At 36.0% G+C, this 24,926-nt stretch overlaps 1 protein-coding gene across 1 annotated transcript in view; it reads right to left on the reverse strand.

Annotated features, from left to right (window-relative positions):
* PTPRN2 (protein tyrosine phosphatase receptor type N2) overlaps positions 1-24,926 on the reverse strand; it is a gene marked incomplete in the record, with an annotated part of 519,721 nt that overhangs the window by 177,568 nt on the left and 317,227 nt on the right. Inside the window, 1 exon segment of the mRNA XM_072412607.1 lies at positions 24,232-24,296. Coding sequence (XP_072268708.1) covers positions 24,232-24,296 — 65 coding nt within the window.

Here is a 24,926-nt window from a genome sequence, read left to right on the forward strand (position 1 = left end):
TTTAAAAACAAAAACATTTCACCATTTTTAATATACTTGATAGCTTCAGGAAAATATTTTGGTGTGCTAGATTACGTTACCACAGCCCACATTTCTGTTTCCACAATACTCATCCTGCAAACACATTTTAAATAAGATCTTACCTTAATTAATGGATCAGACAGATATAATTTGCTAGCTTTCTCCTTTGATTACACAATCCTTCATTGCCCTTCACACTTCAATATATCACCTATATATTAGAACACTTTTTACAAGTAATTTGATTACACAATACCAGCATGTGTTATTTCAACTCAAAATCTAATTTGTGAATTTAATTAGTAATTATAGGCCTTATGTAATGTCTATAGAGCTTTCAATGCACATACTCAGTATTACCAGGTATTACTAAAACACGACTTTAATAATAATAATAATAATAATAATAATGTAATGTACATATCAACTGGAAAGAAACATTTCTTGAAACATACATTCTAAAGGTTCATTTTTTTTGGTACATTCCAAATTTAGGGGCCTCACAAGGACAGAAAAGTGGAAATAATTTTAATCTAACTTTGCCTTCTGCCTATTATAAAACTTTACCCCAGGAACTACAGGTGAGTGGATTGATAAAAACCCAAGTCAGTAATTCTATAAATAAAGAATATTATAAAAAAAAAAACAAGTTAGATCAAATCTGTTTGGATCCATTTAGCAGTCTGACTGGATTTGATAGTTGAAAGCTGGAATCTAAATTGGGATTTTTTTTTTTTTTTGGTGAAAGCATTTCATTTTTGGTGAAACATCACTAGAAATGTTAGCCAGTATACTTGGACAGTATGGGGACATTCTAAATCCGTTTTTTGCTTCATTAACCTTTATTTGTGCTATTTGAGAAAACAGACACATTTTGACATAAAAATGAAAATAATTGCCTATGTATAACTGCTGTGATTCCACTTGGTTAACAGTCATAATAAAAAGAAAACCAGGTAATTTTGATTTCTGCAAAAAAGGGAAAACCTTGTCTGTGTGCAACTGGGCATAATTGCTCTAATGTCCCTTGCTTAACAGTCACAATGTTCCCAAGCAGTTTGCACAAGTTACTTTCTCTAAAGCACTTTCTTCCACCAATTTTCCCCAAAGTACTTTTCCCCTAAGTGCTTTATAGCAAGAACCTTCTGAAATTCCTAGAGTTTCTATAGTTTCACTCCAAGCTCTGTCCCTGAATAACAGAAAATGGTGACATGGATAGCGTGGACCATCTTTTATAGAGGGCTGCACTGAAGTAATTCCTCTGTAGATGGAATACAAGCATATCATGGGAGCAGCCAGTCATCAGATGATCCCAAGTATAGGCACTTCATCCTGGCCACTGGATATGCAGACTCAGAATTTAGTTTAGAGAGCGCACATTTTGAGTCAGATCCAAAATCAGAATAGCTCCAATCTGATTTGAACTCCAATCGAAACTATCTGACCCCCACTAACTGGAACAAACCACAAAAGGGTACACAAGCATAGGGAAATTATTGAGTGCATTCAACACAGAATGGAGGAGACATCAACATACATAAGGTACTAAAAATAGTATTATTATAGTAATAGTTTACTGCACAGGGTGAATGTGTGCAATTCAGGTTTGACTCCTGATTTGTTTATTCTGTATGAAGTATTTTATCAGGGTCTTTGGTTGACACATTTCCCTTTTTTACTTTGTTTACACAGCATTTACTGTCAAAATATGATTTCAGTATGTAAAGAATAAGAGGCTTGAAAGGACTACCACTGGGGAATGTATTACTAGGTACACTTCAAGGTATAAATGACTAGTGCTTGTTACTAGTGTTATGAACTGTCATACACACTTTACAGATAACAGTTATTCCTATTATTTTCTCCATATGCAAAGGATTGAAGAGAAGAAATTGGGCATGAATGGATGGGGCAATATTGAATATTAAACAGGATCTTTCTAGGAATTCAAAGGACATTTCACAGGATTGTAGATAGTAATATATGTTAATTTGCAGTGACAAACAGCTCTGAGCAATGCTAAAGTATTATCTCTATCTCAGCTAAGGGGTTAAAGAAGATTCAGGTTACAGAATGAGCCATCCTCATTACTCTTCAGCAACTCTTCCATGCTTAACACATGAGAGAACAGGGGTTAAAACTGACATTGTTACACAAAGCTTTATAAGCCAAATGCTCTTGTGTTATTAAATGCTTAAATGAATTGCACTCCTATTCCAATGCAATTACGGCACATTAGCAAAAATAAATTTACTTTCTGATATAGGCAAATAACTCTGCCCCTTCATTGTCAATTAAGTGCCAAATCTAATATTTCTCTGCAGTTTACAAGCTTTCTGCATTGTCCATTTCCTTGTTGGCAAGCGCATCACTTACTACTTTGGTCTGACGAGCACAAGTAGTCTAACATGTCTCTACATTTAGAGCTATAGTTTGCGAACATATTACTTTGGCTAAGTTGAATCTATAGGATTGCCTCTATGTACACTCAGCTGAACCAAACTCTTCTGAATTATGCTTATTTTTCATGATTGTTTTCCTTGACAGATTAACGAACAAGCAGTGTACACATAGTACTCGTTCTCTTCTATCAAGAGGAGTGCATGGAGGACAAACAAGTGGCACCCCCCAATGCACTTCTCCACTGACATACATAGCAGTCATTCCTTGTGTTCCTCGGGTGTCTATTGGTCAAACAGTATAGATCAATAAATAGTATCGGGGGGCCTTTATACACACGTGATTGTTCATCTTAGGTGAGAAGAATTTGACGTGTGCAGCCTTACCAGTCATATCAGTAGATTAGATTATATAAAATCATAATACAGAGATTTTGTAATCTTCACAGTCTTATGTGGTAATTTAACCTGCGCATTTTGAGCATTATATATATATATATACAGTTAGGTCTATAAATATTTGGACAGAGACAACTTTTTTCGATATTTGGTTCTGTACATTACCACAATTATTTTAAAGGAAACAACTAAGATGCAGTTGAACTGCAGACTTTCAGCTTTAATTCGGGGTTGAACAAAAAGATTGCATAGAAACGTGAGGAACTAAAGCCTTTTTTTACACAATCACTTCATGATTTGACAATAGACTCAAAGGCTATTTCATGGGCTGGTGTGGGCAATTCCTTCGTTATGTCATTATCAATTAAGCAAAAAAAGACCTGTAGTTTATTTGGGGGGGGTTAAAGGAGAAGAATTTTTCAGACAATCATGCAGTCAAAGGAGCTCTCCATGCAGGTAAAACAAGCCATCCTTAAGCTGCAAAAACAGAAAAAACCCATCCGAGAAATTGCTACAATATTAGGAGTGGCAAAATCTACAGTTTGGTACATCATGAGAAAGAAACAATGCTCTGGTGAACTCAGCAACACCAAAAGAACTGGACGTCCATGGAAGACAACAGTGGTGGATGATCGCAGAATCATTTCCATGGTGAAGAGAAACCCCTTCACAACAGCCAACCAAGTGAACAACACTCTCCAGGAAGTAGGCGTATTGATATCCAAGTCTACCATAAAGAGAAAACTGCATGAAAGTAAATTCAGAGGGTGCACTGCAAGGTGCAAGACACTCATAAGCCTCAAGAATAGAAAGGCTAGATTGGACTTTGCTCAAAAACATCTAAAAAAGCCAGCACAGTTCTGGAAAAACATTCTTTGGACAGATGAAACCAAGATCAACCCTTACCAGAATGATTGCAGGAAAAAAAGTATGGAGAAGGTGTGGAACAGCTGTAAAACATGGCAGAGGCAGTGTGATGGCTTGGGCGTGCATGGCTGCCAGTGGCACTGGGACACTAGTGTTTATCCATGATGTGACACAGGACAGAAGCAGCTGAATGAAATCTGAGGTGTTCGGAGACATACTGTCTGCTCAAATTCAGCTAAATGCAGTCACATAACGAGAGGCGTTTCATAACACAGATGGACAATGACCCAAAACATACAGCCAAAGCAACCCAGGAGTTTATTAAAGCAAATAAGTGGAATATTCTTGAATGGCCATGTCAGACACCTTATCTGAACCCAATTAAGCATGCATTTCACTTGTTGAAGACTAAACTTCGGACAGAAAGGCCCACAAACAAACAGCAACTGAAAGCCGCAGCAGTAAAGGCCTGGCAGAGCATTAAAAGGGAGGAAACCCAGCATCTGGTGATGTCTATGGGTCCAAGACTACAGGCTGTCATTGCCAGCAAAGGGTTTTCAACCAAGTATTAGAAATGAACATTTTATTTTCAGCTTTTTAATTTGTCCAATTACTTTTGAGCCCCTGAAATGAAGTGATTGTGTTAAAAAAAGGCGTTAGTTCCTGACATTTTTATGCAATCTTTTTGTTAAACCCACTAAATTAAAGCTGAAAGTCTGCAGTTCAACTGCATCTGAGTTTTTAATTTAAATTTAATTGTGGTAATGTACAGAACCAAAATTAGAAAAAAGTTACCTCTGTACAAAAATTTATGGACCTAACTGTGTATATATATATATATAGTTGGGAACGAGTTATGTTGCCAATGCTGGATTCGAGAGTTTTAATTATATTTTATTCTATTTTCATATTTAGTTATGTTATCCATAGTTGTCCAGAACCCCTTCCCCTCCCTACATACACCACACACACTGCAGTACCTAATTTTGTAAGTATGCAGGATACTCCAGTTTACCACAGCCCATTTCCACTTAAACCATGAACCAACAATGAACCATGCCATGTGTAATAGCCAAATCTGGTCTCTACCACACACCCATGGGACAGGGTAACAATGCAGAAACACAATTGGGAGACAGGAAAAAGGAATTAGCATGCTATCACAGAAAGGTCCTGCACAAGGACCTTCATTACCAGGTATTACCTAATGAAAACTGAAGATGTAAACATTTAAAATGACTTTTGAAAAAAGATTACCAAGTCAAAGCTCATATGAGATTTTAATGATTTGGGTTCACGTACAGTAACTGTATTTTGTTACAACAATTAACTGGGATGGCATTTTCCCTGTGTGCAATACCGCATCATGTGCAATTATATAAATACCTCATGCATTGTATAATTATTAATTATGACATCATCATGCTTGTGAAAGCACAACTGTAATACCACATTAGAGCCCCAATATTATTTTTTCTTTTGTCAAAGCCCATTTATTTTTTCCTGCATTATAAGCAGTGTCCTTTCAGTCTAGCCAATTATGTGTCTATAGCACAAAATTGTGTCATTAAACCAAACTGATAAACAAGCTTCTAATACTGTTTCTATGCTGTGACTTTGTTTTGATGCTTTGAGTTCCTGTTGCTGTCCCCTCTATTGCTGTGGCAGTGTTTACAGCAAATGAGGCTTGCGTCTCATACTCTATGCAGAATTTTGCTATTTGACATACTTTTGGCTTGCTGGTTCATTAGATTTTGACAGTTATTTCATTGGGACATAACTGCTCCAGAGATATCATGCAGTTTAGTTTTATCATTTACGAGCTTTTCTTAAATAAGATTTATACAACATTTAATGGGGAATATGTACAAAGGCCAAGCAATCTTGGTAAAAATGTGGAATGAAGGCTGAGTTGGATTTAGTGCATATCTGGTAATATATAACACCATTGTAGAACCCAGTAAATGCCTTCCACTTGTGAAATGGTGATACATGTCACATCCTACACCATGTAGAAGGGAATTTGATAGAATAGCTTAAAATCACAAGTGTCAATGATCTGCATTTACTGGGTACGGTGCTCCATTTTTGGAAATACCCCCTCAATTTTTAAAAATATTATAACAAGTTTAAAGTATGTTCCATATCATGCCTATATTAGGACTGTTTTGTCTAAATGGTAAACTGTTGTGATCACAGTAAACTCTAAACTAGCTCATCCTTTACTGTTTTGTACACATTTTCATTGGCCAGTAAAACACTCCATTGCAGTGATTGGCCATCCGGAAGATGGCAGAGGGAGAATAGAGGCTTTCACACATCAGAAAGTGTTGGCATTTTGTCATATCAATCGCAGGGACTACATGCATTCATCTTAGTTTTTATAAGGAGGCAGCATTTAAAATGTATGTATTTTTATATTTTACAACCTAAGAAAAATCTTAATCATGTCTATAGCTTCCCATTGTGCCCGAGGTACTGAACACGATAAGCTTTGTAAAACCAGCTCAGTAGTAAAGTTTCCTTGGATATTAGCAACCATGCGCAAAGGCATTCCCAAACTTACAGCTCCCCAAGTAATTCTGCTCTGTACAGTATTGTGTAGCAGATAAATCTGATGCTAATAAAGTTGTTTCAAACACAAATATTAAACCACAACAAATTGCCTTGAAGCAACATAATTGGTGGTGAAACAGCCCAATAACGTTGAATTTCCGTATACATTGGGCACGATTTAATAAAACTGTGCAGGACTGGAGTAGACTATGAGAGAACCTGGGTGATCAGCAAACCTGATCTGAATTTCATTTGCTATAAATTGGCAAATGTTCTGAATCCTGGACCAGATCCATTCCAGGTTTGCTGGATCACCCAGGTTTTCCCATCATAGTCCATCTTCTCTAATCTTGGACGGGCCCAATGTATCCAGATATGAGACAGTGATCACTTGTAGACCTTATTGATTATAAGCTTTTGGTTTTCCTTTTTTTATTGTTTTATTACAGTAGCCTTAATGGATGTAAAGCTTCTAGTGCATTTATACTGAGAGAATTTTTTTTAAAAGAATGTAGAAACATCAGAGAAATTTTCCCTCATTTCCTCCCCCGGGGACAACTTTTTATTTTACGATGTCATGCCATTTTATGTAGAAGTCATACCCCTAATATCAAAACTGAAAATTCTAGTTCTATTCATTGGCATATGCACCCCTAGTACAGCACAAATACAAAGAGAACATATGATTTCTGCATTGTTTCAGTCTACTAGCTTCACTTGGTAAATTGGCTTTGGGAAAATAACTACAATATTACCGTAAACCAAAAATCGGTAATCTTCCAGTAATAATGAATGCTTTGCAAGGGCTGAACTATATACTCTACACAAAGAAGACAAAGAGCCACATCGAAGTACATTTATGCTATTTTTTTTTTTTGCAGACAGACAATGTTGCTATTAGTCTCGAAATTAATTTTGCAGTTTAGAACCTTGTGTTTGCTGCAGCAATGCTGTCAACTCCTTAATCTTGATTAGTTTCCTATGTCAAACCATTTAGTCACACCTCCCACTGTGAAGTGATGGGGCTCATAATAAAAAGGGTTGGTCATAAAAACAAAGAAAGCAATTACATGTTGATTTAAATATTTGTTTTCTGAACAATAGATTATCACGTTCACATTTCCATTTGTTTTCACACAATTTCCTAATATTCCTATTGTCTTTTTTCTCCATGTATAGAGCAAAAACTTTCAAAAACATTAAACATTTAGTAAAAGGAATTTGTAGACTTAAATTTATTTAAATTAAACTTTAAACATTTTTTTAATAACAGTTATAAGAGCTCAATTTGGTGTGAATAAACATAAAATTCCTGTTAAAGTACAAACTGAAGTGCTGGAAGTCTAAATATTAGATCTAATATGCAACAGTTCAAATTAGTAATTCAATAAGATTTAAACATTTTGGCCTTCATGATTTCACAAAAATCTTTTTAAAGGTTCCTATCTGCCCTTCTTTTTGAATCTAATGAATGTGGTGATCAGGGTTATCCAGCTATTCAAAGCCCCAGGAAGTAACAAAATGAACTACATATTTCTCAGCATTCCACTTACCACTATGCCCCAGCCGCAACTATTTAGACATTGAACAATGGACATTAGATACTTCGCTAATGCAGTTTCCTTTTATACATTAAGAAAGACCAATTAAGCAAGAATGTAATAACCTCAAAAAGAATTACTTAAAGGTAAACAACATGCGATGGACCTTGAAAAAAGGGCAATACATTTGTAGTTTTCATACATAAAGACCAGACTTCCAAAGCAAATTTGCACAAACTGGACATGAACATGAGATGGACCTTAGCCAAAGATTCTCCAGGAGAAACAATCAATCTTCATTCAGAGATAAACTTTAGCCAACAACATCTCCTTCCTGCTAAATACCATCTAAGGTACATCAGGTGCATGTGTGCTTCTAACCAAAAACACTTCTGATGGTTGGCCTGTAGGTATGACTGTTACCTGAAGGCCACGTCATAATACTTTGGCTTTAGGCAATATAAGATTAAAGCTGGTGATTTTTGGTGTAGAGATCTTAACAAATAGAAATGATGTCCTATGCTCAGTAAGGTTCACTTTCCCAAAAAGTATACTCTGGAATTCCAATTTGTCATTCACATTGTGGACTTGCAAAGTTTACTACTTTATAGAAGTGTCTTGGAGTTTCTTTTCACCAATGTTTGAATTTAGGGTCACATAGTAGCTTGTAAACATAATTCTGAACTGTATAAATAGTTGTGATATTTAATTTCACACACAACAGATTCACTCTAAACATACAATAAATCTATCGATAATGGAGACAAAAACATGACATTTTTGTACCACAGTACACTAATCTAATTTGTCTGGATACCTCAAAGAAATCTCAAAATAAAAAAGAAAGAATAAATGTAGAGGATAGAGACCAATATTTGTAAAAAAAACAGATTCACGGGGCTAGCTTTTTATATATTTATGAAGATACCGACTATATAATATAAAATACTACTAGTATACTCCATAGGATATGCAGGGGTATACAAATCCATTGCATAGCAGCAACAGAATTAACATTTTTCACCTACTACTACTGCTTTTGACATGCAGGCAGCCAGTAATAATGGAAGATGTTTTCATCAGTAAAAAAAATGGCACCTTTTCATGTACATACAGAGTGCAAGAATACTAACACATTTTTTGTACAGAAAAACTATCAGTACCGACCACACCTGAGAACATTCATGTTCAGGGAGTAAACAACTAAGCATCAACCAATGCGCTGAGCTATCCATAATAAAGTTATTTGACTGTATAACTCATTTACCATTATTTTATACACACAACCATTTTTGGCAAAAAATAGATCTTTCCAAAAGCCCCCACTTCACCAGCAACAAGTTTCTGAATTTACACATGGTGACTACACTTCATGGAATTTCTTTGACTAATATATACAGGTAGTCCCCAGGTTAAAGACATTTGACATACGGACGCCTCCTAGATACGAACAGGGCTTCCCTGCTTATTCGGGTGCAGAATGGAGGCTTAAATGGGGGAAGGGGCGGTTTGCATGACTTGCAGAAGAAATTTTTTGCTAAACACAGCTGAAGTTGTGGGTGCTCTTAGCAGGGTGAGCTCTTTCTGCAGCCTCTTGTAACTCTTTAATGACCAAGACAGACTCTGCAGTTGTTTCTTTTTGCATATCAAAACTCTTGTTCCAGAATTTAATGAATGTCTAGGCTCCATAATTTTTTTTTTTTGTTTGTTTGTGATTAAGTCACAGTGAGGATCTTAAACAGTAGCTGACACCTCACTGTCTAATAATATGTTGAGAGAAACATCTGTCCTATTAGCATTTATTAAAATAATATACCTGTTCTGACTTACATACAAACTCAACTTAAGAACAAACCTACAGTCTCTATTTTGTATGTAACCCAGGAACTACCTGTACGTTTTCCATTTTACAGTGAAAAACTCTATAACGGCCATTGATGAAAGGGTTGCGCAAACATTATTGATAAAGGAATTCAGGAATGAAAGATGGGAGGCATGTAATGTATACATGTTAAACTCTGAAATACATAGTAAGTTGATTTGGAAACTCCTGTGTTGTGCCATGATGTAAAAAAAAAAAATGAAAAGAAACCATGTTTGAGGAACCCCTAGCAAATGAACCATTGAATTCTGGATTCCACAGAACCCTGGTTGAAAATGGCTGATCTAAAGGTTGGATGTGAAGTTTAGTACTACATAAAAACCTTACATAGTGATATATTGCGTTATTTCTACAGATTTCTACATCAAGTCAAAAAGAGGAACACTTGTTTAGGAATGATGGACGGATTTGGTATAAAATGAAGGACAGTCCCTCCAAATGAGGGCCCATTTAGAGCTATGAAATATTACTTAACCCAGTTATAATTCGTGTTTCATTGCAAGTCTCCTTTAACATTCTGGAGTACAGTCTGAATCTATGTGAGACACAGCTAGGATTAAATATACATTAGACCATGAAGCACTGAGACTCACTATGAAATGAACTTTTGACTCCCCGTAGGGGTGATGGGCACTCTAAGAGGAAAAATATGCTGGCTTGCCTTTTTTTAAACTTCACTTTTCAATCCACAAAAATGATTCTATACTCTTGAAACATCTTTGAAAGGCAGAGCAGGCAGCATGAGAGACAGGCTGATGTTCTCTGTAATGGCCAGGAGCTTCAAACAGCACAGATACAGAGTAAATGTCAGATTTTCATTACAAGCTGTAAGCAGCCATTCCGGCAGGACTCTTTCTAGCAAGGTTTTTACGTGACTATTTCCTGCAATTATGGTTAAGAGTCTGGTCATAATGCTAGAAAACAACATGTTTTGACTATGACTGGATGCCATTTGAATGAAACTGCAGTTAACATTATGAATGTCAGTTGCCTATTTTATTTCATTTTCACTTTAGATTCATTCAAGCAGTAAACTGAAATATTTATAGAAAAGGTTCAAAATAGAAAGAAATACATCAATGCTTAAAGCTGAACTTATGAAATATTTTAAACAATATAAAAGCATTTAAATATTTATATTTATTATAATATAATTACATATATTTTTAAGGCAGCTATGAATCACTATGTAAGTGATTTAGGATTGGTGCTCTTTATGGTGGCACTTAGACTGGAAGAGGAAAGGGCAGAATTAGGGGCCATAAAGGTAGGGCCAACATAGCTGTTCTGTATGTGCTGACAATGACCATTCTGACAATGGGAGAGAGACGTTATTGGAGGGACGAAAGGTCATTTGTATGACCTAACTGCAATGAAGGTAAGTCTAGACGGCATCTTGGCTGAACTGTCTGGCAGTGCTGTGTAAATCTTAGGACAGGTAAAATTTTATGTAGTTTATCTTTTAGTTAGTAATCTGTCTTGACTTAATCTTTAAAGGTTTTCTGAATGTATAAAAATGCAAATGCTGAAAAACGGTAGCAGAATTTGCTTTGGCTAAAAACCAATGACAGGACACACATTTCCATGTAATAAAATGTTTAAAAAAAGGTACATGGCATTAAAAATGTCTGCGCAACTATGGGAACTGTAGTAAGAAATTTTCTAAATGTACCCTGTTCTGTTTTAAAAGATTTGCACCCTTCTCTGCCACTCTATAGCCACTGTGACATCTTCTGTGAAGCGTCTTTCACCATCGTTGTCTTTTTCCTTCAGCCACAGGATGGCCTGTAATGATGCATCTGATGCATGTATGGCTTCACTCCTATAAATTAAGCAATCACACTAAACTGCACATTAGCAGTATAAATTTAGGCAAAAAAAACTGTTGGCATTCAGAAAGAAGTTTTGTCATAATAAAAATATACATTTTCTTCTTTAAAAAAAACTATGGCTATTAGCAGTTTTTTAGTTCATCTAAACTTTAAACATACAGTTCAGGGAAGCAGTTGGAATTGGGGTTAGCGGGAGTTGAATTTAAGGTTACAGGTTAGGGTTAAGCACAGCCTAAAATGGGGTTCTGGACTGATAATACTCTATAATTACTCAGAAAAAAAAGTTGATATATAGTTTGATCACAAATTCAGACAGCATGTGTGTAATCTAATTAAAAAAATACTCAGCTCAATATAACAATGAACATGAGGGACAAGGCTTACTTATATTTGCACTTTTCGGTACAGATGTTCACATTTACATGTCTTTTGATCCATCAAAGACTTCTTAGTTGAAAAACAAACCCATTAATGAAACAAAAAGGCAAGAGTATGGAAAGCAGGCTGGTGCTTGATCCCCATTTGTAGAATAAAAAAATCATCCTATAAGTAAATATGCGATTATCGGATAGTTAGGTAAATTTAATTTTTTTGTGTGAAAATATCAAAATGCTTACTATTCTGGTGTTGGGGACTCATGGAATAAAAACCACTTATCATAATATTGACATGATCCATCCATATTGTCCCAGGCTCCTATCCCTTTTACTGGCAAGCACAAAAAGGGTCAAAGGTCTAAATCTTATCCGAAGACTGACAAAAAAAATTATGAAAACTTTTGATCTTTGAGCCAGACAGAGACACTCTTCTGTCTATGCTCCTCTGTGAATATTTGTAGACCTTTATCCTATTTAGTAATTCTGAAGTTTTCATTGACATTCGGGGATGGGGAGTTCTCAAAAGAACACAATCTAAATTGGGAATTTTGGTGCGACGCTGAAACACTAAATATTTAGCAATTATATAGGCAACCCATTCTCTTCAACATATATCAAAGCAGTGTAGTTTTAACATATTATTCACCTGTATCGAGTAGGTGAAAAGGGTGATAATCGAGGAATCTCTAACAATCTGTTTTTTGCCGCATACCCTGATAATGTCATAAAAGAAAATACTGTAAATACTAACAAACATTCATAATATGTTGAATGGTCTATTGATACCCCCTGGCAGTATCAATGCACCAATGAGGCATGACTTCTTCATTATTGGACCAGTAACTTTCATAAATGTTATATAATTGTATTTATGTATATGATGTGTTTATATGGAGCCAGCAATTCAACATCTTAACTCAAGTCCCCTGAGGAAGCCCTTAGAGGGGAAACACGTTGGAACATTAAATGTTTAATTGCAATAATTTTCTTAAGGATTCTATTTCTAGTTGACAGGTCAAAAAAACCCTCCTTCACGAAATTCAGCGGGGTGACAGCATTATAGTTCACTTGTCAAAACGTCTGAAAAATTGTTGTATGCACATTCCGATTTAAGGAAATATTGTTACTTTACTTTTTCCTTTTATTACACTGCCGCCTAGCAAATACCCTAGCTTTTTCCTTCTTTTCATTTATCTTTATATTATTCACCTGTTTAAAAGTATTGCCTGGGGCAATTCCTTTATTTGTTTTCACCATTGTACAATAGCAATGGAATTAATGCAGTCATTGGTTAACAATGGGAAATCACCTACAATACGGTGCACTAGGTTACTTGCCTAAAGATTTTTGTTTCAATACCCCTCTCCTCTAGGTTATCCTGGAAAAAAACATAGCCTACTATTTTGACATGAAGAATTCCAGCAAAAGACACCACCCTGGCATTCCCCCAGTTACATAGACCATTATTATTACACAGTTTTCAGTTAGAGCCATCATATTACATAGCACAGTACAAAGTCCATAGTCATATCACTAGCTTCTCTCAAACAGGCTCACAATGTCCCTACATCAGTCATATGTCTTTATTACAGTCTAAGGTCAATTTTTTTTCTTTTTGGGGTGTAACCAATTAACCTAACTGCATGTTTTTGGGATATGGGAGGAAACCAGAGTACCTGGAAGAAACCCAAGCAGACACAGGGAAAACCTGCAAACTCCATGTAGATAGTGTCCCGGCTGAGATTTGAAGCAAGAACCTAGTGCTGCAAAGGACAGAGGATTTACCTCTAAGCCACCGTGCTGACTATTAAGCACTAATATAAAAAATGATTGTATAAACCTATTTATCATTTTTTTATATCACTCACAACCCTAATATTGGCTTAATAAAATAATTTAAAAAATTGGAAGTTGGATAAAAGTTCTGTAATAAAACACTTTTGCTAGGTAAAATGTATAGATCTTTGTACTGTACCCCATCCTACAAAACCAGGCATGCACAGTATACTCTCTATTCAGTCTTATAGAGAGTTCATGCTCCATGCTATAAAGTAAAAGTTTGTGGATGGGTGAATATAAAATTTGCAGGGGGGAAGCATTAAACAAGACACAATACACTATAAGTGTAACTACAACACATTTTTGGGGTTTATATATCAGAAAAAAAGATGGGAGAACTGAGAAGTAAGAGACAGAGAGTCTCTGCAAATAAATTGTGGTTTGGAAAGATGGCTTATATCTAGGACACTTTAGGAAACTCCAAATAGGGCTGTAAGTTTTCTAAAATGACACACCAGGTAAATTATATGACCATATTAGAAAAGAAACATACTTCACTATTGCAATAATGCCTCCAGGCACCCACATATAACAGAACCAAACAACATGGTGAAATTTCCAAAGTCTGACAGACTTAAGATAAAGCAGCTGCCTCTTGTAAGCTCTTGGTCAGCTGCCAGTTACTTGTTCAGGAACTGCAGGAGATGACCAGGAAAGAATGAACAGTTTATAATGAGAAGAACACGTTATGAACAAGGCATTTTAAAAGGAAGCTTTGCAACTGGGAGATTCCAATTTCTTACATGCCTTTCTGGTCAAACCCTTGTAACACCACAAAACAAACATGCTCACTTAACTTGAAAAAAAAAATGACAGGAGTCCAGGGTTGTTTATAGCCATTTAATGCCCTAGGCAAAGCAATTTACTGTCTACCCAAAAAATAAAAAATTAAAAAGCACAACATTATACACAAAGACCAATACATGAACATACCAAACACATACTCACACACTTATGCTTGCATTCATACACTCATAAACATATACAGTACATATATGTACTGTACATGTACCATGCATGGCACAGATGCATACATTTACATATGTACAAATACACATGCATAAATTGACACACTAATGCATCCACAGACACACTCAGCCCCAGCATATCCACACTTTAAACACTGTAGGTTCCATATCACCCTCCAGAGCTCCCTCTGACTCCTTTACTATGCACTACCTACTTCTACCAACTCCTCTTCATTGCTGAGCTGTTTCTGTAGTTAGCGTATAAGTTAGGGTATAAACTTTGCCGTCTGAACACCTGCTGCTGGGCATCTGGCAGCAGCAACTCTACAATGAAAATTTACAATCCGCACCATCACTCCTGAGTGGAAGCCTAGGCATTTGCTTAGGTGGCCCATGCTTTGGTCCCATAGCAAGATTATTAGTATGCCAACTGAGACATATTTGGGTGACTTTATTGCTTCCCTTGTGAACTCTAAGGATGAATTAGTCCATGAAGGCTGCAGCTACAAAGGTAAGTGAGAATATGTTTGAAAGATTATTACCTGCTTGTTACAAATATGTAAATAATAGAATGTCTGTAGGCTACAGTGCTAATTTAGGTGGATTCCATTTTTAGAAATACCCTTTCAGTACAAGAAATCTTTAGTCCTTTTAAAACTCAATGCCCATTTACATTTAGATGCTTATTTAGGGGTAAGGTGGGGGGCAGGGGTTATTTAAATGACAACAGTGCTAGTACTGACAAAAACTGGAAAAACTTGAACTAAACATCTAATTAAGCAATACTTATTCAAGGTTACATTCAGTGAAAGTCGCATGTCAAGGCAATGTAGACTTATAGGATGGGGCCAAACTCTGTTTTATAGAGAAAGTCAAGATTTACTGCATATATATTTTCAGTTTCCTGTATCTCTCAACCAAATGATCATTTTGATGTGCAAATTTTATTGAAGGTAACCTCCGCACAATGCATTTTTCATGCATATGCCCAGACTGATTTATTCACATTGATGACAGGTTCACTTTAAGGAATTATGTAGAAACCTACCCTTGCATTCAACTGTCAGAAGCTCCAACTAAGAGACAAGGTTATTTTAAGATAACTTGCATCACAAATGCCAGAATCGCCTACGCACAGCAGCAAGGATTTCTAAAAAATCCAATTAATCTTGTAAAATACTTTTAAAGCAGTTTTTTTAGGGCACTTTCTAAACTACCTGTTTACAAGAAATGCAAACACCAAAACGATTATGTCAAGAGACATCTACCAATTATTTAATCATTAACGTGGCCATCAAATTAAACAGCAAGAAAGTCCTGAACAGTGATGTGTTTGATGTGTCATAATCATACTTGAAGTTTCAAGAGGATAAGAAATGATTCGCTAATAAGATAGAGGAAGAGTTAGGTGTAGTTGATAAGGAATTGCAAATGATTCATAGACAAGGCATTCTGCAAATCAGGATTTTGGAAGTCTTTTGATCTGTTGCAGGCTCCTTTTTTACTGATGAGAATAAAAATTCTCCTGTAAAAAGTATACAGAGATGATAAATCCTGGTTTTGGTCTAATTTACTTGCTTACACTTTCAAAGCTGAAAAACTAGAAAACATTTCTTGATAGTTTACAGCTTCATAGAGAGGTGTTAAATGGTCAGTCCATGAAAAACTGTAAAATCTTATTTATATAATAGAAATGTAATAATAGAAATATAGTATTTTACTAAATAACATGTTCGTATAGTCTTCCAAATACTCGTGGCTTTAATTAGTGCTATGAGCAGTGGCAGAATTAAAGGGAATGTATAAACTTTGCAATTAGTTGCTTGAAGTAAACGCTATTAATGTTCTCTTATCTTTTGATAGCCTGTTTTTTTAATGTAATATTTGTAATAATATATGTACATAAGGCAGCCATATTGGCTCACCACACCCGTGACTGCCTTGCTACACAATGGTTCTGCTTTGTTGCTCCTTTTTAGCACTCCTTCTTACAATTTAGGTCAAGTCATTGCGAATATATAAGTGATTTCATGATGGTTGTTACTTTTACCAGCAATATGAAAGCTTGGCTAGTTTTTTTCACACTCCATACTTTTTCTGTTTCCTTCACAATAACTAAAAAAATGGGTTCTCCTACCTGTCAAAAAAGCAGAGTACATCCTGTTTTTATGGTCAGTCACAGCCAGTAGTGGTCAGAGCTGGGTGGGCATAAGTGGACAACAATAAATTCCGGCTAAGCTAATGAAATGGACGCTACAAGAGTGTTAGAAAACCAATCACCCAGCACACAGAATAGAAGCAGCATTGACCAGCTGACTATTTTATTTTTCACCAGGATCCCAGGCATACCACAAAACTTTGAAGAATCACTATTTATATTAACAACACCATGCACATAGGTGACCTATTCATTTTTGATAAAATCTGAAGGTTTCCAAGGTTCAGCGAGGCTAAAACAGAACTTTATCTAGTGGCTAATCTGTAAATTCTACATGTATTAAAAATAAAAATGTAGAAGTCATCTGAAAACTTCCTAAAAAGTTAGCTAAAGTCTAAAAGTAAGAAGTGTACAGATGTGTATGCATGCAATCGTATTTCATCAGGTCCATTCCTCAAAATCCATTTTCTCTCTGGGTCGGCTGCACGGATTTGGGGGAAGAAAGTCCACAATCTCTCAAAATGTACCAGGAATGCATGAAAAGCTTCTGATCAGAGAGTACTGGGGGTCTGATTTCTTTTTATTCATCTTTACAATGTAAGAAAATTTTGGAACAATCAGTAGGGTTATTGGCTACCCTGTAAAGCCACCTTTAGGACTGGACATGTCTACTTTGGAATCTCTAAGGTAAACTCAAAGGGGGAGGAGGTACCAGGGAGATGATCCACACCTGAGTACCCCAAAATAATTATTTTCTGAGGCAGTGAATAATTAAAAGTTTTCGGTGATGATGGTTATGTAGGTCAGTCTTGATAAAGGTTAATATATTGATGTAAATTGAAAAGCTGTTTTCAGAGTTAAATCAAGGGAGGAACATAAGAGTAAAATGATGATTGATTATTTGGTTCTTAGTTGTTATTTAGGGATGTCACATAAAGTACGGGTTTAGGTTACTCTAACATATATACTATCTGGGAATGATCTGATCTGGGAATTTTTGACATCATAGTTATACACATGTGACTCTCATATTCTAACATCCACCATGACCTTGGGTACTTGGCAAGCTTTTTTTACTTGTTGATGTATTCAACTCTATTACATACATGGTTGTTGTTTGGAGATGTTAGTTAGACTAATGGAATGATAGATTACTGGCCCAGAAAGTAATCATGCTCAAATTTAACATGAAACAATGTCCTTCACTACTCCTTATTTCTTGTTGATGTATTCAAATTGGTTACAAAATGGATATGGGAAGTGAGTGATAATGATGTCTGTATCCTTCTTAGATCATTGCTGGTTTAAGTGAGGTGAAGGATGGGACGCCAGCAGCCAGCCTCAAAGAGGCCTGAAAATACTAGTCTGAAACCATGAAGTTTCGAACTCGGCTGCCTTTTATGGGCAATTGTCCTTTGTTTTCTTTTATACTTTAGACCCAGAATAGTTTTCAAGACATTTCATTGCACCAAATTTCTCAATAGGTAGTAGGGTAATACTTTCAGTGTATTGGGGCATCATTTGCTACCAGCATTATTCATGGCTGCTGCAAATGGAATATTAGAGTGTGATCTTAATATAAATCCTTTACATAAAAGCGAGTTAATATACTGAGATACAAAAATTTCTTGCCACGTAAAGATTTATTGACGGAGTGCCACTGTTTTTTATCTTTCATTTGGGGAGATTTTTCAGGAGGAACTTTACTGGGGGTTTAGGTGACCTTCTAATCTAATGACAAATCTGGCAAAGGAAACAGTGAGCCTAGACCCAAATACTTTGCTTCTAAATTTGACAGCAGTAAAAGCTGCAACCTTTCCTGTGTGAATAGCACCATGCCAGGCGCTCCTCTACTACCGCCAATCTAATCAATGGCATCTGGCCTGCTGCCCATAACTATCCAAGCCACCAGATATTTTGGTCCCATGCCCTAAATTTCAAGCCTCATTAAAATGCTAATTCTGACAGATCCCAGTGGAAGGTTAGGGATTCCTGGAAATAATCCCAAAAATAGAACAAGTGGCAGAAAAATCATAGCCTGAATTCCATCATCCTAAATCTTCTGAAGGCATGCCATTGTTCTAACAGTCAGGAAAACATGCAGGTAATTTTCAGATGGTTTGGCAATGCATGGTATCTGTCTTGAGCTGCCAGTATAGATTTTGGTGGAGGTTAGCTGGGAGATTGGCCTATTTATCATTGTTATTATGTTTTTACTTGGCTTCAGCTGCAGAAACAACCCATTCCTATTATACATTTGGCAGAATTGTATTGGATACTATTGTTTACATTTGAGATTAAGCATTAAAAATAATGATAGAAATAAACTCTCTCTCTCTTTCTTTCTCTCTCTCTCGCTCTCTCTCCTCTCTCTCTCTCTCTATATATATATATATATATATATATATATATATATATATATATATATATATATATATATATATATATATATATATATATATATAAATATATATATATATATATATATATTTATAACAAAGCCAGTCATCACAGTATACATTCATATGTCTATGGACTTCACAATGAACTGGAGTTCATAATACAGCATTACCGATATATTTCATTTATTTGGTAAAGCTAGGTTAAATGAGGTTCAAATTCAATCCCATCATGGGTTTGACCTTAACAAAAAACTTATGGCTGATGTTTACATTGCCAATTACAAAGTATTTTCCAGCTGCCAGTGGAAATTCTGCCCACTACTACTATACTCTCATTTGATGTTGATCTTGCAAATTATTTTATTTGCTGAACATGGAACAAATTGACCCTGTGCAAATTTGTCCATCAATAGTTGCAACACATTATATGCTGCAAAACACTAATTCAAGCTAACATTTGTCCATTGAGGTATGTTACATGTTTTGAGACTACATGTACACTACAAAATGGGAAGAATAGTCCCTAAACTAGCAATTCTGCCATCTGAAGCTTGGAATAACTATATACAGGAATTCCAGTGATTCCATGTCATTACATTGCAAATCCACTTATGGTAAGATATTAACTAAAAAGTATTGATGTTGTATTTTGGTGCTGTAAGAGGCTTTCATTTACTAAAACAGTACTGGCATTTGTACTCCCCCTTCTCACCTTGGCCTATCACCGCTTATGCACAAAATACAAAGCACTCTGTGATTGGCCAAGGAAAGAAAATTTATTACAATTGCTTTGATTCACAATCATACTTTATAGCTGGTTCCCAAGTTTAATATATAATATTTTTTAAAACATATTAAACACCATGAAGTTTTGCAAAGGGGATAGGTAATTGAAGAATATTATGACCCCCAAAGTAAATTTGAGGTGTGCAGTGATTCCATAAGATGGTGTGTGGTACATCCGAAGGTATTGGCTTGTGCTGCTGACCTATTGTAAAACTGTATGCAGATATTGAGAGGTGGTAAAAGCATAACAGGGAGTGCAGGCACACTGGGGTAATGGAGAAGTGATGTAAAGAGATCAAAAGACTAAATCTTATTTATATTTTAGTATTAGAAGGGAGCCTCTGAAGATAATATATGTGAACTGATTTCTTGATGTTGAGGCTGAACTCCAAAAAAGAAAAACCTGTACCCTTTCACTTGGATTCCCCTTCCACTGCTGGGTTACTGCTTGTTATTCATTGGGGTTGAAGTTGATGCTCACCACAACCATGTTCTTCTCACCATCCAAGCTTCCTGGGTTGTGGATTGGCACTCAGCAACCTCACGGAAAACACAGGACTGTTGGTCCTGCATTGTTTGTAATGTCTTGAGAGAGCTGCAACTGGAGATATGGTTAAGGTAAGATGAATAAGTCCCTTATTCATCTTCTGCATGACAAATTCAGGTTAAACTGGTTGCCACTGTTGTCTCCTGGTTGTGTTTGCTCCTCTATGTAGCTTTGAGACTGAAAACTAGCAACGTTATACTTCATTCTTACTTCTGGGCAGGCGCAATCTGAAAAGCACTCAGCCGTGACTCACCCACAGGTATTGATTTGTGCCCAGAGGATGCAGCCATGCCACTGCTTGCTTAAAAAAAAAAAATACACACATTTATGAAGGACAGCAGTGTAAAACTGATCTACTGACTTAGAGAATCCGAAGTTAGGGGAGAGCAATAGAAGGTATTTTGAGTAAAGCAAAAAAAAAAAGGCGGTAGGAGAGTCTAATAACATGGCCGACTCTTCTCTTCTGAAAGAGTTCTCTCTGCTGGGTTAAGCATTAACCATTGGAGACTACGTAGACACTATCACCTTATTTCCCCAAATTTCCCTAGGTATGTAAAGAATCTCCACTTTTTTTACAAATCACCTGATTATTGGGGTCATCACTGTCATCTCTGCCTATTCCTCCTTCGCTCTAACTAATAGACTGGTAGAACTGTGCAATACAGTACAACCTGATTTACTTGCACAGCTGATCTTGGGGACCTGAGGCCCACCTGAGAAAGTGGAAAGGAGGGCCCACAAATATGCATAGCTTTCCTGACACATTGGCACATTGTTCTAAAGTAACAGTGGCTTTACTGTGACCCCTATATGGCAGAACAAAAACCTAAATTTGGGGGCACATCACATGGGTGAAATATGAAATAAATTACAGGAAAAACACAAAAGATTCTAATCTTAAAACATTACTAAAAAAAAAAGTAAATAGGTTTTTAAGTACATATACAGAACGAATAAATGTTGATATTTATTGTGCGTCTAAGGTTTAGTGCAAACGTTTTTATTTTTTATTTAAAAATATTGTTGGAAAGCAACAGAATGCCTAATAAAATAAGTAAACAACGATCAGTAAATTTTGCTGCCTAAAGAGCGCTGGAAGAGTTAAATGCAGTTCTGACCATGGAGCAGCTATTCGTGATTTTCTCCTTTTGTTTTGGCTTTTATTCCATTTTTAACAGAAGCAACCAATAGCAGCATCTGATGTCCTGGATACCTCTGCTGGTACCCCACCATGCTCGTGGCCAGAAGGGCTTGGAGAGAGAGAGACAAATTTCCATATCAAACCCAATTTAGATGAAACGCCTTGCTTAAAAAAAAAAAAAAAAAGGGGGGAGAGAGGCTGAGACAGGCTAGTGAGTGCATCAATAGACCCTTGATTAGATTTCCATCTCCTGAGCAGACAAATTTGAATATTTATTACCACAAATGCAGATTTTCCTTCGCCCTCATACTCTTGATCTTGAATTCCATCCACTGTTGTTTTTATGAAAATTTGGGCAGCACTGTGTTTTGCAGTAAAGTGACAGTTCTCGAGATAATCCTGGTATTGTTTGCTAGAAACTGACTGTATCTGCTTATTCATGTGTTAACAAGGAATTAAATATTTTCCTTTTTTTACTGCAACAATTTAAGACGGACTGGAAATTAATTTGTGGACATTTTATAAGAACTGCTCTATAGAGATTAGAATGTGTTTGACAAATATTGCAAATTACCAGCGTACAATTTATTTCAATATTTATTTAGTTTGCTGTATTTATATAATGCTGACATCAAGCTTTACAATATACTGAAACTGTTGATATATTTATCTGTTTATGAAGAAGCATACAATTTGGTTTCCCTACCACACTTATATGAACTTTAACGTCAACCTAATGAAATGCCACATACAGCTTATCTTCAGTGTCAATCATTTCTTCCTCCCTTCCTTGGGCACTGTACTGTGGACTGCACACCAAACTTGCTGTACCTTGTTCAAAGCAGTGTAATGTCTATTTCGAATGCTGCATGGTCAGGCCATCAGGAGGAGGGTTCTTTAGCTCTCCACATGTTATATCCTTTCAGACATAGGATGTTCTGTAGAACCTCATTTTTACATGACCCTTCAGCCCTCTTGGGAGGGACCTTGGAGTGGTGGATGGCATCAGATGAGAGAAGAAGATAGAGTTGTATGTAGAAAGAGCTGGGTGTACTTGATAGGCACAAGCACAGTGTTTTTTAATATATGCATCCACAGACACAAGCAATGCTGACATTTAAACCCAAGCACAGCTTGAAAAGGAACTACAATTGGGCATTGAGGAGACCGGTCACCCTACACATATAGCAGGCCAATCACCCCAAAAGAAAGTGCTGTGCTCTTACTGGAGGGTGAATATTATACACTAAATGGTAAAAGCATCACCTAAGCAATGGAAAGATACTTAGGTAAATGGTAAGAGATTCACTTAATATGAACGCTGGACTTTGCCTGAGGGTGCACTTTAACCTAGCTTTATGTTTTTAATGGGAAAAAAACAGACCACCTAAAGGAGACTTACACAAATGTAGAGAAATATACAATGTTTTGATGTTTTAAACAAAGTAGAGAAGGTTTCAAACCTCTGTAATCTACAACTGCATTCCATCTAAAACAATCTACAGAGTGGAATAGTTTCCAACCAAATCAGCCCAAGAATGTGTGCGTGTCTGTATGATGCATGTGGAACCATTAAATGGTTACTTTGGGTGCACAGACTTAAATAAATGATTCTCTGTACTGTGCAAAGTGCCATGTAATAATGTGGTCTCATAGAAATACAGGAAATATTTTTTGTCAATTAAAAGTGTCAATTTTTTTTTCTGAGAAACAATTTCCATCCTTCCATGCTAGGAGCTGATCTCTGACTCGTGGGCCACACTATAGTTGCAGGGCAGTAATAATATTTGCTGCACAGTTTGAAGAACTTGGATTTACTAAAACATAACTGGCGCTTCTTCTCAGACAGGTGTGATGTTAACACACCATCATCTAATAATACACTGAACATGTAATTTCCAACCTAACACAGAAAGGAGAAGATACTGCAGAATGCCTTTATAAAGAAAAACCATTGCAGGAGAGTAACTAAGAGACTAGACAATAGTATATGACAGGGAGGGCAAATGTCACTAATTCTGGCATTGTGTGTCTGTGATATAACTGATTCTTACCAAATTGCTAAAATACATTTTCTGGAATACTGGTCTAAGAAACAAAATAATTGACATGAGCTCTGCAAAGTCTTCTAAAGGTCAAATTTATTGCAGGCAAAAGATGTAAAAAAACATCTACAGTATTTGCACATTTAAAATTTTACAAGCTCTTACCCTTAAACTCAGAACCAGGTAAACAAAGATTTTAATATATCCCATATTTGGCACCATAAAACAATGTCGGTCAGAACAGTCTTATTTCCTTTCTTTTCTTGTACACTAGAGAATATAATGCACAAGCCACTGGGAACCCTAGTCAAAGGTAGGCCTGAGAAGCCCACTATTTTTTCAGTCCAACCAAGAAAATAACTGTTCTTTCCATAAGAGCTAAAGTACACTTAAAAAATAGTGAATTATTATTCTCTTTTGTAAACAATGAGAGGTATAAGAATAAGAAAGTTATATAACATGAAATCCTACCTCTGCAACTCCTGCCTGCAGGATTTTCAGTCCTGTGCTTTTTTCCAGCTTGTTCTTATTGGCAGCTATAAAAAAATCAAAGAAAAACATTACTTGACAGTAAATCTTTTGCAAAGTTTTAAGCAAAATACTGTATTTGCCTTATGCCTGCATGTTGTTAAAATGCCTACCATATCAGTTCTGAAAAGTAACAATCATTTCAGTTATGTATATTCAATCCCAAATTATTTTTCAGTTATTAAAATAAAGGATTTTTCAGGAGCTTTAAGGGAATGTACAGTCATTCTGTACATATTTTTCTTTATTTTGTTGAAGACAAAAAAATAAAAAAAATCTTTAAAAACTTTTTTTTAAATCAAGTACATTTAAACTATTACACTTTGATTTTTTGCAGTCCTTTTATCGGTCAACCGATGGCATTTTCTTTGTACATACATATCTGTTTTATCTTAAAGTTTTGCTAAAAATAGGCAAGAGCAGAGCTGGAATTAGCCATCAGCAGTGACTCATCCCTCACTATATGGTTTAGCTGATTTCATTTTGGCTTACCCAGTGCTTTGGAAATCCTTTGTTTTATATATACCGTGTTTCCCCGAAAATAAGACAGTGTCTTATATTTATTTTACCTCTGAAAATCTCATTAGGGCTTATTTTCAGGGGATGTCTTATTTTTCTCACAAAAAATCTATATTTAT

Source organism: Pyxicephalus adspersus, chromosome 5 (assembly GCF_032062135.1).
Source record: "Pyxicephalus adspersus chromosome 5, UCB_Pads_2.0, whole genome shotgun sequence".
Taxonomy (NCBI): domain Eukaryota; kingdom Metazoa; phylum Chordata; class Amphibia; order Anura; family Pyxicephalidae; genus Pyxicephalus; species Pyxicephalus adspersus.